Genomic DNA, 14508 nt, shown 5'->3' with positions numbered 1-14508 from the left:
ATCGGCGATGGGTAAAGTAAAAAAAATACACTATACTCATGGGCGAGTTCAATGCCAAGGTAGGCAAGAAGCAGGCTGGAGACAAGGCAGTGAGGGAATATGGCATAGGCAGTAGGAACAGCAGGGGAGAGTTATTAGTAGAGTTTGCGGAACAGAATAATATACGCATAATGAATACCTTCTTCCGCAAGCGGGATAGCCGAATGTGGACGTGGAGGAGCCCGAACGGCGAGACTAGAAATTAAATAGACTTCATACTCTGCGCTAACCCTGGCATCATACAAGATGTGTAAGTGCTCAGCAAGGTGCGCTGCAGTGACCATAGGATGGTAAGGACTCGAATTAGCCTAGACCTGAGGAGCGAACGGAAGAAACTGGTACATAAGAAGCCGATCAATGAGTTAGCGGTAAGAGGGAAAATAAAGGAATTCCAGATCAAGCTACAGATTCGGCTTTAACTCAGGAAGAGGACCTTAGTGTTGAAGCAATGAACGACAATCTTATGGGCATCATTAAGGAGTGTGCAATAGAAGTCGGTGGTAACTCCGTTAGACAGGATACCAGTAAACTATCGCAGGAGACGAAAGATCTGATCAAGAAACGCCAAAGTATGAAAGCCTCTAACCCTACAACTAGAATAGAACTGGCAGAACTTTCGAAGTTAATCAACAAGCGTAAGACAGCTGACATAAGGAAGTATAATATGGATAGAACTGAACATGCTCTCAGGAACGGAGGAAGCCTAAAAGCAGTGAAGAAAAAACTAGGAATTGGCAAGAATCAGATGTAAGCGTTGAGAGACAAAGCCGGCAATATCATTACTAATATGGATGAGAAAGTTCAAGTGGCTGAGGATTTCTATAGAGATTTATACAGTACCAGTGGCACCCACGACGATAATGGAAGAGAGAATAGTCTAGAGGAATTCGAAATCGCACAGGTAACGCCGGAAGAAGTAAAGAAAACCTTGGGAGCTATGCAAAGGGGGAAGGCAGCTGGGGAGGATCAGGTAACAGCTGATTTGTTGAAGGATGGTGGGCAGATTGTTCTAGAAAAACTGGCCACCCTATATACGCAATGCCTCATGACTTCGAGCGTACCGGAATCTTGGAAAAACACTAACATAATTTTAATCCATAAGAAAGGGGACGCCTAAGACTTGAAAAATTATAGACCGATCAGCTTACTGTCCGTTGCCTACAAAGTATTTACTAAGGTAATTGCAAATAGAATCAGGAACACCTTAGACTTCCATCAACCAAAGGACCAGGCAGGATTCCGTAAAGGCTACTCAACAATAGACCATGTTCACACTATCAATCAGGTGATAGAAAAATGTGTGCAATATAACCAACCTTTATATATAGCTTTCATTGAATACGAGAAAGCGTTTGATTCAGTCGAATCCTCAGCAGTCATGGAGGCATTACGGAATCAGGGTGTAGACGAGTCGTATGTAAAAATACTGAAAGATATCTATAGCGGCTCCACAGCCACCGTAGTCCTCCATAAAGACAGCAACAAATTCCCAATAAAGAAAGGCGTCAGGCAGGGAAATACGATCTCTCCAATGCTATTCACAGCGTGTTTACAGGAGGTATTCAGAGACCTGGATTGGGAAGAATTGGGGATAAGAGTTAATGGAGAATACCTTAGTAACTTGCGATTCGCTGATGATATTGCCTTGCTTAGTAACTCAGGGGACCAGCTGCAATGCATGCTCACTGACCTGGAGAGACAAAGCCGAAGGGTGGGTCTAAAAATTAATTTCCAGAAAACTAAAGTAATTTTTCACAGTCTCGGAAGTCATTGACGACATCATGCGGGCCTGCTCCATACAGCATAAATTTACCACCTCCTACCACACTCAAACGAACGGCCTCACTGAGCGTTTGAACCGCACCCTTACAGACATGCTATGCAAATACGTTTCAGACGACCACCGTGACTGGGACCTGGCTCTACCTTACATTACCTTTGCATACAACTCTTCCCGTCTCGAAACTTCCGGCTTTTCCCCGTTTTACTTCTTGTATGGCCGAGAACTGACGCTACTGCTAAACACCGTGCTTCCTTCCACCCCAGCTTCAACTCCATAAAGACAGCAACAACAGTGGGCGCGGCGGGACCAGCGTAGGCATGTGGTCTCACAAGCTTCTCTTCTGCCTTGTACAGGTTTTCTTACCCAGTTCTGCCGCATCAACGACTGCAGTAAATGGATCAGCAATCGACACGTGTTCTCTGGCTGCACCGTCACCTTTGGAGCCTCTTCTTTTTGATTGTCCATTCCCGCGTGACATCAAGCCTGGAACGCCACCTAGCCACCACGTGACCTTGTCCGAATCGCCTTTAAAAGAACGTCAACAGGAATTTGTCTTCAGTGGGCGCGGCGGGACCAGCGTAGGCATGTGGTCTCACAAGCTTCTCTTCTGCCTTGTGCAGGTTTTCTTACCCAGTTCTGCCGCATCAACGACTGCAGTAAATGGATCAGCAATCGACACGTGTTCTCTGGCTGCACCGTCACCTTTGGAGCCTCTTCTTTTTGGTTGTCCATTCCCGCGTGACATCAAGCCTGGAACGCCACCTAGCCACCACGTGACCTTGTCCGAATCGCCTTTAAAAGAACGTCAACAGGAATTTGTCTTCAGTGGGCGCGGCGGGACCAGCGTAGGCATGTGGTCTCACAAGCTTCTCTTCTGCCTTGTGCAGGTTTTCTTACCCAGTTCTGCCGCATCAACGACTGCAGTAAATGGATCAGCAATCGACACGTGTTCTCTGGCTGCACCGTCCCCTTTGGAGCCTCTTCTTTTTGATTGTCCATTCCCGCGTGACATCAAGCCTGGAACGCCACCTAGCCACCACGTGACCTTGTCCGAATCGCCTTTAAAAGAACGTCAACAGGAATTTGTCTTCAGTGGGCGCGGCGGGACCAGCGTAGGCATGTGGTCTCACAAGCTTCTCTTCTGCCTTGTGCAGGTTTTCTTACCCAGTTCTGCCGCATCAACGACTGCAGTAAATGGATCAGCAATCGACACGTGTTCTCTGGCTGCACCGTCACCTTTGGAGCCTCTTCTTTTTGGTTGTCCATTCCCGCGTGACATCAAGCCTGGAACGCCACCTAGCCACCACGTGACCTTGTCCGAATCGCCTTTAAAAGAACGTCAACAGGAATTTGTCTTCAGTGGGCGCGGCGGGACCAGCGTAGGCATGTGGTCTCACAAGCTTCTCTTCTGCCTTGTGCAGGTTAGTACCGATTACTGTTCTGTTAAAAGTGATTTCCGCTGTCTTCTGGTCCTGCCGTGCCCACAGCAGTTCGTTGAAATTGCCTACAATGGTTTTTGTATGTGCAAACTGCTCCTATGTGGAGACGTTGAAACTAATCCCGGTCCGGATACTAGTGAAATGCTGAAAGAATTACTTAAAGGGCAAAAAGGCCTAGCCACTGAAGTGACTGCTTTGAGAGAGCAACAGAGCAATATGGAAAAACTCATGAATGATATGAGACTAAGGTTTACAGCCTTGGAGAAGCAGACAAACAGGATTGACACTCTAGAACAAACAATATATGAACTCCAGGCGAAAATAACTGATTTAGAAGACAGGAGCCGCCGCTCAAACCTTATTGTTTTTGGAGTAAAAGCGGAACCCGGGGAATGTGAGGCTGACTTGAAAAAGATGGTTCTAACTGAAGTTTTTGCAGAAAAGCTTAATGTATCTTGCAGTTCTGTGGGCAGAATACACAGGCTGGGCAAAAAGGCAACAAACCGCCCTGTAATGGTGTTCTTCCAGGACTATAACGAAAAGCAAGAACTCTTTAAAAACTGCAAGAAACTAAAAGGCAGTAATATTTCAATACAAAGCGATTATTCACGAAACACACTTAGGAAGCGTAAATTACTGTGGGACAGCGCAAAAATAGAAAGGGATGAAGGGAAAAAAGTTACCTTGATAAATGACAAGCTGCGAATCGAAAAAATGCTTTACACCTGGGATGACAGCGATAACAGCAGAGTTCAACTCGGTGATAAAAACAGTTATCAAAGCAAAGACTGCCTTTCACAACCTCGTGTTAAGGAATTTCGCTTACTTAATATAAATGCACGTAGTGTTGTAGATAAATCGGAGGCTTTGGAGGCTATCTTGTTGATTCACAATCCACACGCCGTAGTTACAACCGAGACTTGGCTGAGAGATGATATTGATGATGAAACTTTTTCCCCCGCTCTTATCAAGTTTTTCGCCGTGATAGAGCAACACGTGGAGGGGGAGTTGCGGTCCTGGTGAATCAAAACACAGAGGCACACATGTTGCAGCAAATAGCTAACCATGAAAGTGTGACTTTAAAACTGTCGTACGGGGGTAGATGGTTTGTGCTTTTTGCTGTATACAGACCACCTGATTTACCACCTCAATATTTATGTGATCTGGCCGATCACGTGTCTAAATTTCGCCGTGATAAAATTTACCTTGTCGGTGATTTTAATCTCCCAAATATTGACTGGAATAGTCCCTTCCCTAGTACAAACAATGACATAAATGCTTCATACATGTGTGATATTATGCTGATTCATAATTTGCAACAAGGAGTTAAGCACCCAACGCGCATACACGGTGAAGCTGCGTCTATTCTCGACCTCGTCTTTCTCAGCCAAGAAACAGAACGTTTTACTGTTTCAGTAGAAACTGGGTTGTCTGATCACTGCATGGTGGTTTTTTACTTGTCCCATTCAACAAAATGTCGACAGTGAACCAGCAAAAATTATTTCCGTGAAAAACTTCTCCAGAGCTAATGATGAAAGTGTGTTAGACTACTTCAGCTTACACCTTGACATGTTTCGAGGAACTAATGTTGATGAACTCTGGAATAAATTTAAAGAAATCTGTACGTACTGCATTGATAACTACATTCCTAATAGGACAAAGAAAACGTGTAAAAAAACTCCTTGGATCACGCGAGAAATAATACATTTGAAAAGAAAAATCAAACGACTGAAGCATGAGGGTGCCTGTCGAAATGTAGTTAAAATACATCAGGCTAACTTCACAAGCGCTTTGCGCCAGGCTAAACAAAATTACTTTCAGTATAGCCTGCCAAATTTTCTTCGTGACTCACCACATAAGTTCTGGAAATTTTTATCGAAAAAGAAAAAAACAATTACGCGCATTTCAGGTCAAGGTGTGCAGCTTGCTGATAAATCGCTAATCTCTGAGGCATTCAATAAGTATTTTCAGAGTGTGTTTTCCCATCATGGTTTATTTGTTCAACACAGTACCATGTCTCCCAACTCGACCCCCGACATTGTTTCTTCATCTGGCGTATTCTCCATGCTACTCAACCTCAAAACTAAAGCGTCCGCTGGACCTGACACGATACCAAATATTTTTTGCGCCGTTATGCAGAAGCCATCACAGAGTTCCTGGTTGTTATTTTCCGCAAATCATTTGAAACAGGAAACATTCCTTCCGACTGGAGGAAAGCGCGGATTGTGCCCGTGCTGAAAAAGGGTGATCCTGCCTTGATTGCTAATTATCGTCCCATATCAATAACTTCCACATGTTGCAAACTTGCTGAGCATATCATAGCTAACTACATAACTACATTTCTAAACGATAACAAGGAACTTACCCCCCATCAGCACAGGTTTCGAAAAGGCTTTTCCACTGTCACTCAGCTAACTTCTGTCATTCATACTTTTGCAAGTGTACTAAATAGCGCTGGTCAAATGGATGTTATTTTTTTAGACTTCAGCAAAGCCTTTGATGTTATTTCTCATGCCAAACTAATTTACAAACTTGAACTTATTGGTCTTCCTAATTTCATAATTCGTTGGATTTCCTCATACCTTTCTCACCGCACACAATTTGTTTGTATTGATGATTGCTATTCAAACCACCTGCCGGTCACTGCAGGCGTCCCACAGGGAAGCGTCCTCGGACCTCTCCTCTTTTTGATATATATCAATGACATTACTAACGTTATAACTACCCCTGTTCAAATTAGATTATTTGCAGATGACTGCGTTTTATTTCACCAAATTACTTGCCAAGATGATCAAGTTTTACTAAACTCCAATCTTCAGAACATACATACATGGTGTAATAAATGGGACATGAAGCTAAATTTAGAGATAACAGTATACATGACGATAACTAACAAAAAGGCTTCCTTCTCATTTCCTTACAATATTTCATCTCACCTTCTGACCGAAGTCAGCGAGTACAAGTATCTAGGAGTTACAATAACGAAAAACCTTAGCTGGAATAAACATGTATCAAACGTATGCTCCTCAGCCTTTCGTAAACTCTGCTTTCTTAGACATAAACTAAAACTTGCCCCACCTGAACTTCAAAATTAACCTATTTTTCAATAATACGGCCATCACTAGAATATGCGTGCACCGTCTGGGATCCCTACACTAAACGTAACATCGAGGCCCTTGAAATGATTCAACGCAAAGCCGTCCGTTTTATTTTTTCAAAGTATCGTGTAACTGACTCACCAACGACCCTCATGCGAACTCACGGTATTGAAACATCACAGCTGCGCCGGAAAATTCAAAGACTGAAACTACTTTTCTTACTAAAAAAACCATAAACTTTCTATGAATGCAGACCCCTTCCTTAAACCTAACACTACGCGCCAAACACGAAATCATCATGCACAATCATTAACCCCTTACAGTGCTAGGATTAACGCCTTTAAATACTCATTTTTTCCACGCACCATTGAGGAGTGGAACAGGTGTCCGCCAGATCTTTAAACCAGAGCTGATTCTTTTGACTCAATGTTTTCTTCACAGCATTTAATTTGAGAGCCATGTATTTCTACGTTTACTTTTTGTATTTTGCATCTGAGCCTTGTATTTATTGCTGTATTTTGTGTTACAACTTGTATTTAACATTTTTCAATTTTGCTAATCCTGTTCTTTTTGCATATATTATGTATTCGCCCGTCCTGCTTGGGCCTACTGTAGGCCTGCAGTATGTTCTAAATAAAAAAAAACTAGCGCTTATGCCCGTGATGCAATCGCCCGTGCTGAGCATGCTTGTCAAGTTGCGCGCGTTCGTCTACAAGTGTCTCAAGACAAACAGTAGCGACGCTACGACCTCCGTCACCGTGATGTCCATATTGCGCCGGGCACCCTCGTGTTGCTTTGGTCACCGTCGCGTAAAGTTGGCCTATGTGAGAAACTGCTTTCCTGTTATACCGGCCCATATCGCGTACTCCGCCAAGTGACCGATGTCACCTATGAAATTGCTCTAGCCACGCCCATTACGTCCTCCGCCGTGACAACCAGTCACATTGTCCACGTCGCCCGACTCAAGCCCTACAACTCTCCACGTGCCTTCGATATTTAACGGCACCGTGACGGCGCTTTTGCCGCCGGGGGTAGTATAACGATATTATCGGGAGATACGCAAGAGACGAGCCGCCGCGAGAACGACGACGAAGTGGGTCTGTGCCCTTGGCGCGAGCGAATGTCGGCCTGGCGCTCTGGCTCCAGTCCAGTGTAAATAGCCTGTAAATAGCCTCTTCCGTATGTGTCTTTCTACACGTAACAATATCCAGGTAGCACACAGAGTCTTCAAAGCATCGTATTTTTGGATTCAACGTCCCAAAGAGATTTTTTACCAATCTCGATGCATTAAAACGTCCCAAGCAGGGTAGCTTAAAAGCGAAGAATGAATACGTTTCGAAAGCGTTCGCATACGATAGGCCACCGTTTATAAAGCTTTTTTAGTTTCGAAACTGCTCCTCCCAAAGCGGGCGCGTTTTGCGCCTAGGCACTGAGATGGCGCTGCAGTCTAAGTTTGCGCTACGCTAGCCACGCTGCCGTGCAGCAACCCTGCCGACCATGCTGCCGACGTTGTAGTAGCCGAGAACATTTGCGTCGCGTTTTCTTGTCGAGTGGTCCTGATTTTTTCCCCGCAAGTGGGTATGCATTATCGTGAGTAGTGCGCAATTTGCACTTCAGAAGCTTTCGGTGTATTGTGGTCGGTGTGTGCGCTCACGTCGCCCTTGGACCTGCAAGTTTGCAAGCAACGTGGGCTGCCACTCTTGAACGCCGGATTTTTTTTTTCGCTGTCAAAAGGTTGGTGGTACGTGTGATTTATCTTCGTTGCAATTTATTAGGACTCGGCAACCAAATGCCAACGTGTTTCGTGCCGGGATGCACCAGCGGGTACCGGCGCAACACAGAGAAGAGGCACTTCTTCTCTCCGCCGACCGATCCGCTTCTCCTTGCAAAGTGGCAGAGAGCGATTCCCCGCGCAGACAAAGTGTTGGGGAAAACATGCAAAGTGTGCGACGCCCACTTCCAAGAAGGGGACATTGTGAAGTCCTATAAACATATAATCAACGGAAAAGTGATTGAAATCGAGCGCGGAGTATGGTCCCTCAGGAGTGATGCTGTTCCTACCATATTTCCCAATCTCCCGCAATACTTATCCTCAAATCGTAAACGAAGAAAATCTCCGAAAAAGAGAGCAAGTGTCGCAAGAAACGCAGGGGCAACTCAGAGGGAAGCTGCAGAGGACACCGTACAAGAGCAACCGAAGCCCGTGCAAATCAGCTGTTTGACTGTTAATGAGTTGATGGAGAAGAGCGCGTCTTTGCGGTTGCTTCAACAGTGGAGATTGGCAGCTCTTGACGACGAAAATGGACACCGATCACAGATTGTTTTTTACGAGGCAGGAATGGAGGGAGAGGTGTACAAAATATTGAAGAGTGTCGTAGTCCGCAAAAACATGAGCTACGTAGTATCTGCCGGCGGAAAACTGGTGCCAACGTTGCCCATGGATATGACAATTACTTCGCTAGGAGACGTAGAGGCAATTGTGCAGGTTGTACAAACTATGCAAGCCTGCCATGGTTGCACGTCTAGCAGTGGGGGGACTGTGTACCACAAGCTGTGCAAAATTCTGACTGAGGCAGAAAAAGGGGTCTGTTTAAAGTGTGTGAAGATGATGAAGGACGTCAAAAGAAAAAGTGGACTGAAACCCAAGAAAAATGTGTGCCTTGCAGCCAGTGTTTTGAGGAAGAGGCTCATTCGTGCCGCTGCAGCTCGGGAGCGAAAGAAGAAAGAAATTAGCCAACTCAGTGAAAAGCTGAAGAAAGCGGTTTCAACAACTCTCAGTGAAGTGACGCAAGACCTGCCAGATGCACAAAAGATGGCCATACAGGCGGCCGTCATGCAACAAGCGGCCAAGTCGCCACGTGGGCACCGATACACTACAGATTGGCTTATGATCTGTCTGCTCCTGAGGCTGACAAGCCCAAAGTGTTACAGAACTCTATCTGACTTGAAGATTTTGCCCCTGCCAAGTGCCAGCCGTCTTGTGCAGCTATTGAAGGGTCTTCCGTGTGGCTATGGCCTAAACAAATTTGCCCTTGGTAGCATTAAACTGCATATGGCAGGCAAGCCAGAACATTACACATATGGGTGTCTAATCATTGATGAAGTGAAACTCAGGGAAGGAACCGAGTTTAACAGGTCGTCCTACAAATTTGACGGCTTTGTAGACTACGGGGATGTTACTCAAGTTGGCACGGACCAACTTGCAGACCATGCACTGGTTGTAATGTTCAACCCAATGTTTGCTTCATGGGTACAGCCAATAGCAACTTTTGCAGCTAAGGGTGCAGCACCAGGATGGGTCTTGGCAAAAATAGTGATCAGCTCAGTGCTGCAATTGCATGAACACGGTGCTCGCGTGCTGGCAGTGATCAGCGATGGTGCCGGCAATAACAAATCGATGTGGACGCATCTTGGAATCAGCGGTAAGGTGGAGCACCCACAGTGCAAGATTGAACATCCCTGCCTTCCAGATGGCACATTCCTCCACTTCATATGTGACATGCCACATATTGTGAAATGTATCCGGAATCATATGATGAAGCACAAGTATATATATGGCCAGGCAAGTTGAATTATTCCTCGGATATGCCTGCCTCTTGATTGGTGTCTTTGATGACGCTCGTTTGACCTGTTTTTAATTACTGTGTATAACGGAACGGTGTACAATAATTTATTGCAGATAGGTGAATACCAAGCAAATTTCCAGCACTATGAACGTCTTTTTGAGGCTGAAAAGAAAGTCGCTATAAAAGTGGTACCTAAGTTGACTGAGCATCACGTCAAGCCACAGAAGCTGCAGACCATGAACGTTCGTCTAGCAACTCAGGTAGTGTGTCCTGGCCATTTAGTCATTATGATTATAAACGCTGTAAGCGGTTGATACCATTAAACTGCACGCTTATACATTACACGGCAACTGGGCTTGTCTGCATCCAGGCCTTCTCAAAACTTATTTGCCGCTATGTTTCTTGCAACTTGGGAAATTTCTTTCACTCGTTTTTTTTATTGCAGCTCTTCAGCCGAAGTGTGTCGATTGGCCTGAAGGTCTACAGACAAATGAAAGTACCTGGCTTCGCCGACAGTTCTGGAACGGAACTGTTCACGATGCTCCTAAATGATCTCTTCGACATTCTCAACTCCAAGGTTCCTGCAGCTGGGATACGAAAGGGATCTCCAAAAATTAAGGTACAAAAATTGTTATATGTTGCCTTTTTATTTTGGTGAATGAATGGAGACTTTATTATTCAATAGCTTTGCACTAATTAATATGAAACTCAATCGATTCACCCGTTTTCTGATAAACTGTTTGCTGTTTCTATTCGTTTTCAGTTTTTGGAGGACTTCTTGACAATGATGAACGAGACAGAGTGTATTCCTTATGTCAAGCTGTTTGCATCTAGGCAGACTATAGAGTCCCTGCGTGTAACGCTGATGTCTGTGCTGTCACTTGTTGAGTTTCTCTTCAACCAAGGTGTTGGCTACATTCTGACAGCAAGCCTGAACCAGGATCCACTGGAGGTAACCGTACCCCTTCCATCCTGTTTCCATTTCAACTCCTCATAATTACAGTTGTTAAGCTCCAATTTCTTGCCTTTTAGCCATTCTTCGAACTTGTCAGGTCCTTCGGAGGAGATGAGGACCATCCAACCGTGACCAAATTCGGCCAGCTCTTCAGACTTCTGTCCCTTTACATGCCTGTTAAGCTTGCCACGAAAGGGAACTGTGAAGCCGGGGATGAACGGGTTCTGCTCAGCACATTTCAGAGCCTTGGAGAGAAGCGCCGTGAAGCACTTGTACAAAAAAGAAAGGTTAAAGATTAAGTCTTCCGGCAGCTTACATCACTGCCTTCGAGGGTACTGTCAGCCCCATTTGACGATCATGTGTATAGTGTTTCTAGTCCAGAAAAGGCGGCATTGTACTATTTAGCTGGATATGTGGCACATAAAATGATGAAAGTGACCTCCTACATGGAGTGTAAAAGGGACACAATGGCATCACAAGACACTCTACGTCCTGAAGCAATGCTTGTGATTGAACGCGAGTTTGTGACTGGTAGCCTTGTTTGTCCTTCAAGGAAACTGTTTAGCTGCGTGACAGACATGGAAGAAACTGTTGTGCAAGCATCAAAAAAAGAATCATTTAGAGACCTTTTCTGGAGGATTTTAGATGCCCTTGCCAAGACAGGGACAAACTGTATTGGTTGCCCAGATCATAGCTGTGATTTTACAGCACAGTTTGTACACTTTTATTTGGTGACACGTGTGCACTTTTTTTCCCGAAAGAAGAGCCAGGAGAACGACAGCGCCAATAGAGCTCGGAGGGAGCGTAAAAAAGCAAAGCTCGTGTGAATGGTGAATGAAGCGAAAAAGGAGGTAGCTGAAAGTGTGTGAAGAATTTTAATAAACCAATACAAGTCCACTAAAAACGTCTCTGTAATGTATTTATTTTATAACTATTTACCAGAGGTAGCAGAGCAATGGCAGCATGATATCCATTTATCAAGTAGCCCTCCACATGTTCCTTGAAAACTAAGGAGTCTCTTTATGGAACCTCTTTAGACGATCCTGGAGGGTGTATCGCGTCCTTAATAAAATCGGGGGAAATGTGCAAGCTTTGCTGTTTCAATTTCTGTAAATCCTGAGTTGCGGGAATTCGCGTTCGGAAAACGAATAAAAATTACTCGCGATCAGTGTGATTGATAAGGAGACATAGCGTCACCTTTCAAGCGCAAGTGCGAAGTAAACTTTTCATTTAGCCATACAGATGCGGAGGGTACGAAACGCCAGCGCCGTAATGCACAGACGATCCGTGAGATTCACACGATTTATACCATTGCTTATAGATGTTTTGATCAATAAACGTTGATTCATACGCTATATATGCGACAGCGTAGTTTTCTACAGCAGGTTTAGAGAGTTTAAACGCATTAAAAACCAAAAGCGCGAAATGCACGTGCACGAAAGCGACTATTCTGCCGAAAACAAAATGTAATCGCCAAAGCCCACTGTTTTCTAAATCGCCGATCGTTTGTACGCATACGTGGGCTAACTTATAAAACTTGTAAAGCGCAGATAATGACTCCGTGAAGCGTGAGCAATGCCTTCCGTTAAGCGCCGTGCGAAAACACAACGGAACGCCAGGCGCCTGCAGCAGACGACGCGCTTCCTTGGCGCAAACTTCGACATCAGCGCCGCGGTGGCGGGTGCAGAGGCGGGCCGCATACTCGCTGCGGTGGCGGCGAGGAGATACGGAACTGAAAAGATCTAAAAACGGTGCGATAGGCCGTATCTGTTCAGTTGGCGTGCCGGGTCTTCGACGGCGCCGTTCTTGGCGGGAGAATTCTCCATTTATCAAGCGGCACACGTCGTGTCAATCGCTGCTGTATTCGCCCGGCATTAGCGAGTTGGCCTAGGAAAAAGAAGCCTTTTGTGGTGTTGACCTCATGTCCGAAAAGACGAACGATTCTTAATGAAGTTGACACCGCCACAGGCCACGAGGAAAGGGTGCGCGAGTGCAGCAAAATTGAAGCCACTCTGGGTGACGCGGACAACGGCTCCACATCGAGTGCGGAGGAGCGCTGCCAGTCAGTAGACCGTGCGGGTGCTAGAGGCTGATTCTGACAGCGCATCCTATATTTTAAGAGCTTTCGCTTTTTCATAAACTTTATCATCATTAAATTGTTTCCGACGATTTCTTCCACTCCCCTGCAGTAACTTTTTTTGTCATGATCACCGGTGCAAATGTAAAACGACCGATTGGTCATTCTCATGGTTTTGCAAATTCATTCATGCCACGCACTATAACCGAATAGAACCACTTGCCATCGCACGTAGCTACTGAAGGATACGCAGGAAAATTCAAAGAGCTGCTACACCATCAGCGCGGTGCCCGCCCTGATAACTTTTTACACGTTTTGTTTTCAGTTCCTAACACAATTAGGTGTATTTTACCGACGGAATAATAATTTTTCTTCCGTTTCATGTTGTAAGCATTCTTATGCGGTGTATTTATGAGCCTTTTTTCTACAATACACATAAATAAATGTATAGAGTTAAACAGCGAGCACCACTTTCGATGGCACCGAAGGAATACATCGTACAGCCGTTACTAGGAACGGTGCTCTGCAGAAAGTGTTGTGGTGAATTCTACTGGGAGCACAATGTATACAAAAGCAATGTGCAGAAACCACCGTCGATGAATGTCAGTGCAAGCGAATAGCCCGAACAAGCGAGCGAGCGACAGAAGGAGAGAAAGCGAATGAAATATAGTTGGCTAGAGGGAAAAAAAACGGACCAATGACCCGCCGTGGTTGCTCAGTGGCTATGGTGTTGGGCTGCTGAGCACAAGGTAGCGGAATCGAATCCGGCCACGGCGGCCGCATTTCGATGGGGGCGAAATGCGAAAGCACCCGTGTACTTAGATTTAGGCGCACGTGAATGAACCCCAGGTGGTCCAAATTTCCGGAGTCCTCCAATACGGCGTGCCTCATAATCAGAAAGTGGTTTTGGCACGTAAAACCCCATAATAGTTGTTGACGAACCAACGTTGCACATCAGCAGTACATACGACAGACCACTGACCTCTTATCAACCACAAAAACACTCGGAGACAGAATGTTATTCGCCTTGATATTCATGGGACTCGTCGGTATGGGCTCGGCACTCTTGGGCGCATAGCTTGGTGTGATCGCGCCTGCTCAGACGCGCCGATTGTCTGACCACAATGATGTGGCACTGACGGACGAGAAGTTCATTTGAGGGATCGCCAGACCTTTGTGCGCAGGCGCGAGAAAGAGCGGGTATGAGAGAGAAAATCTGGGGGCTTTTGCTTGTTGAATATGTGACTCTGCCTAGGCACTACGGAAGCGGTTTCTTAGCGTGTGTTGTATGCGTTTGTCCCTTAGACATGCCGGCATTGCGGAGTAAGGTCGAATTTGTTTACGCCCCGACGTTGGCTGCCCGCTCGGTGACGCAGTGAACAGAGACGCCCAATTTGGTGATCTCGGTGTCTGAAGGTACATCGAACATGTAGTAATAGGTTGGTAGTGATTTCAAAGCCCCTCACCCAGATTGGGGGTACCCTACTTCTAGCCCCCGAGGTAGACGTGTGCGGGACGCCTTCGCGGATGCGTTGTTTGTACTACTGAACC

General features: G+C 45.6%; 1 protein-coding gene across 1 annotated transcript; it reads left to right on the top strand.

Annotated features, from left to right (window-relative positions):
• Nucleotides 1-10689: 10689 nt before the first annotated feature.
• On the top strand, nucleotides 10690-11759 carry LOC142571250 (uncharacterized). The gene is made up of 2 exons (XM_075679501.1): nucleotides 10690-10877; nucleotides 10958-11759. Exons 1-2 carry the CDS (start codon nucleotides 10710-10712, stop codon nucleotides 11177-11179), a joined length of 390 nt encoding a protein of 129 aa, XP_075535616.1. The 5' UTR covers nucleotides 10690-10709; the 3' UTR covers nucleotides 11180-11759.
• The last annotated feature ends 2749 nt before the right edge of the window (nucleotides 11760-14508 follow it).

The sequence above is a fragment of the Dermacentor variabilis genome, chromosome 2 (genome assembly GCF_050947875.1).
Source record: "Dermacentor variabilis isolate Ectoservices chromosome 2, ASM5094787v1, whole genome shotgun sequence".
NCBI lineage: Eukaryota > Metazoa > Arthropoda > Arachnida > Ixodida > Ixodidae > Dermacentor > Dermacentor variabilis.
Note: the sequence above shows the minus strand (reverse complement) of the source record. Positions and strands in the feature narration are given on the sequence as shown.

What these genes read in the sequence shown, in the direction of transcription:
- LOC142571250 (XM_075679501.1), top strand. Translation starts at nt 10,710, where the DNA reads ATGATGAACGAGACAGAGTGTATTCCTTATGTCAAGCTGTTTGCATCT. An exon ending in TGAACCAGGATCCACTGGAG is followed by an intron (nt 10,878 to 10,957) that starts GTAACCGTACCC and finishes CTTGCCTTTTAG; the next exon opens with CCATTCTTCGAACTTGTCAG.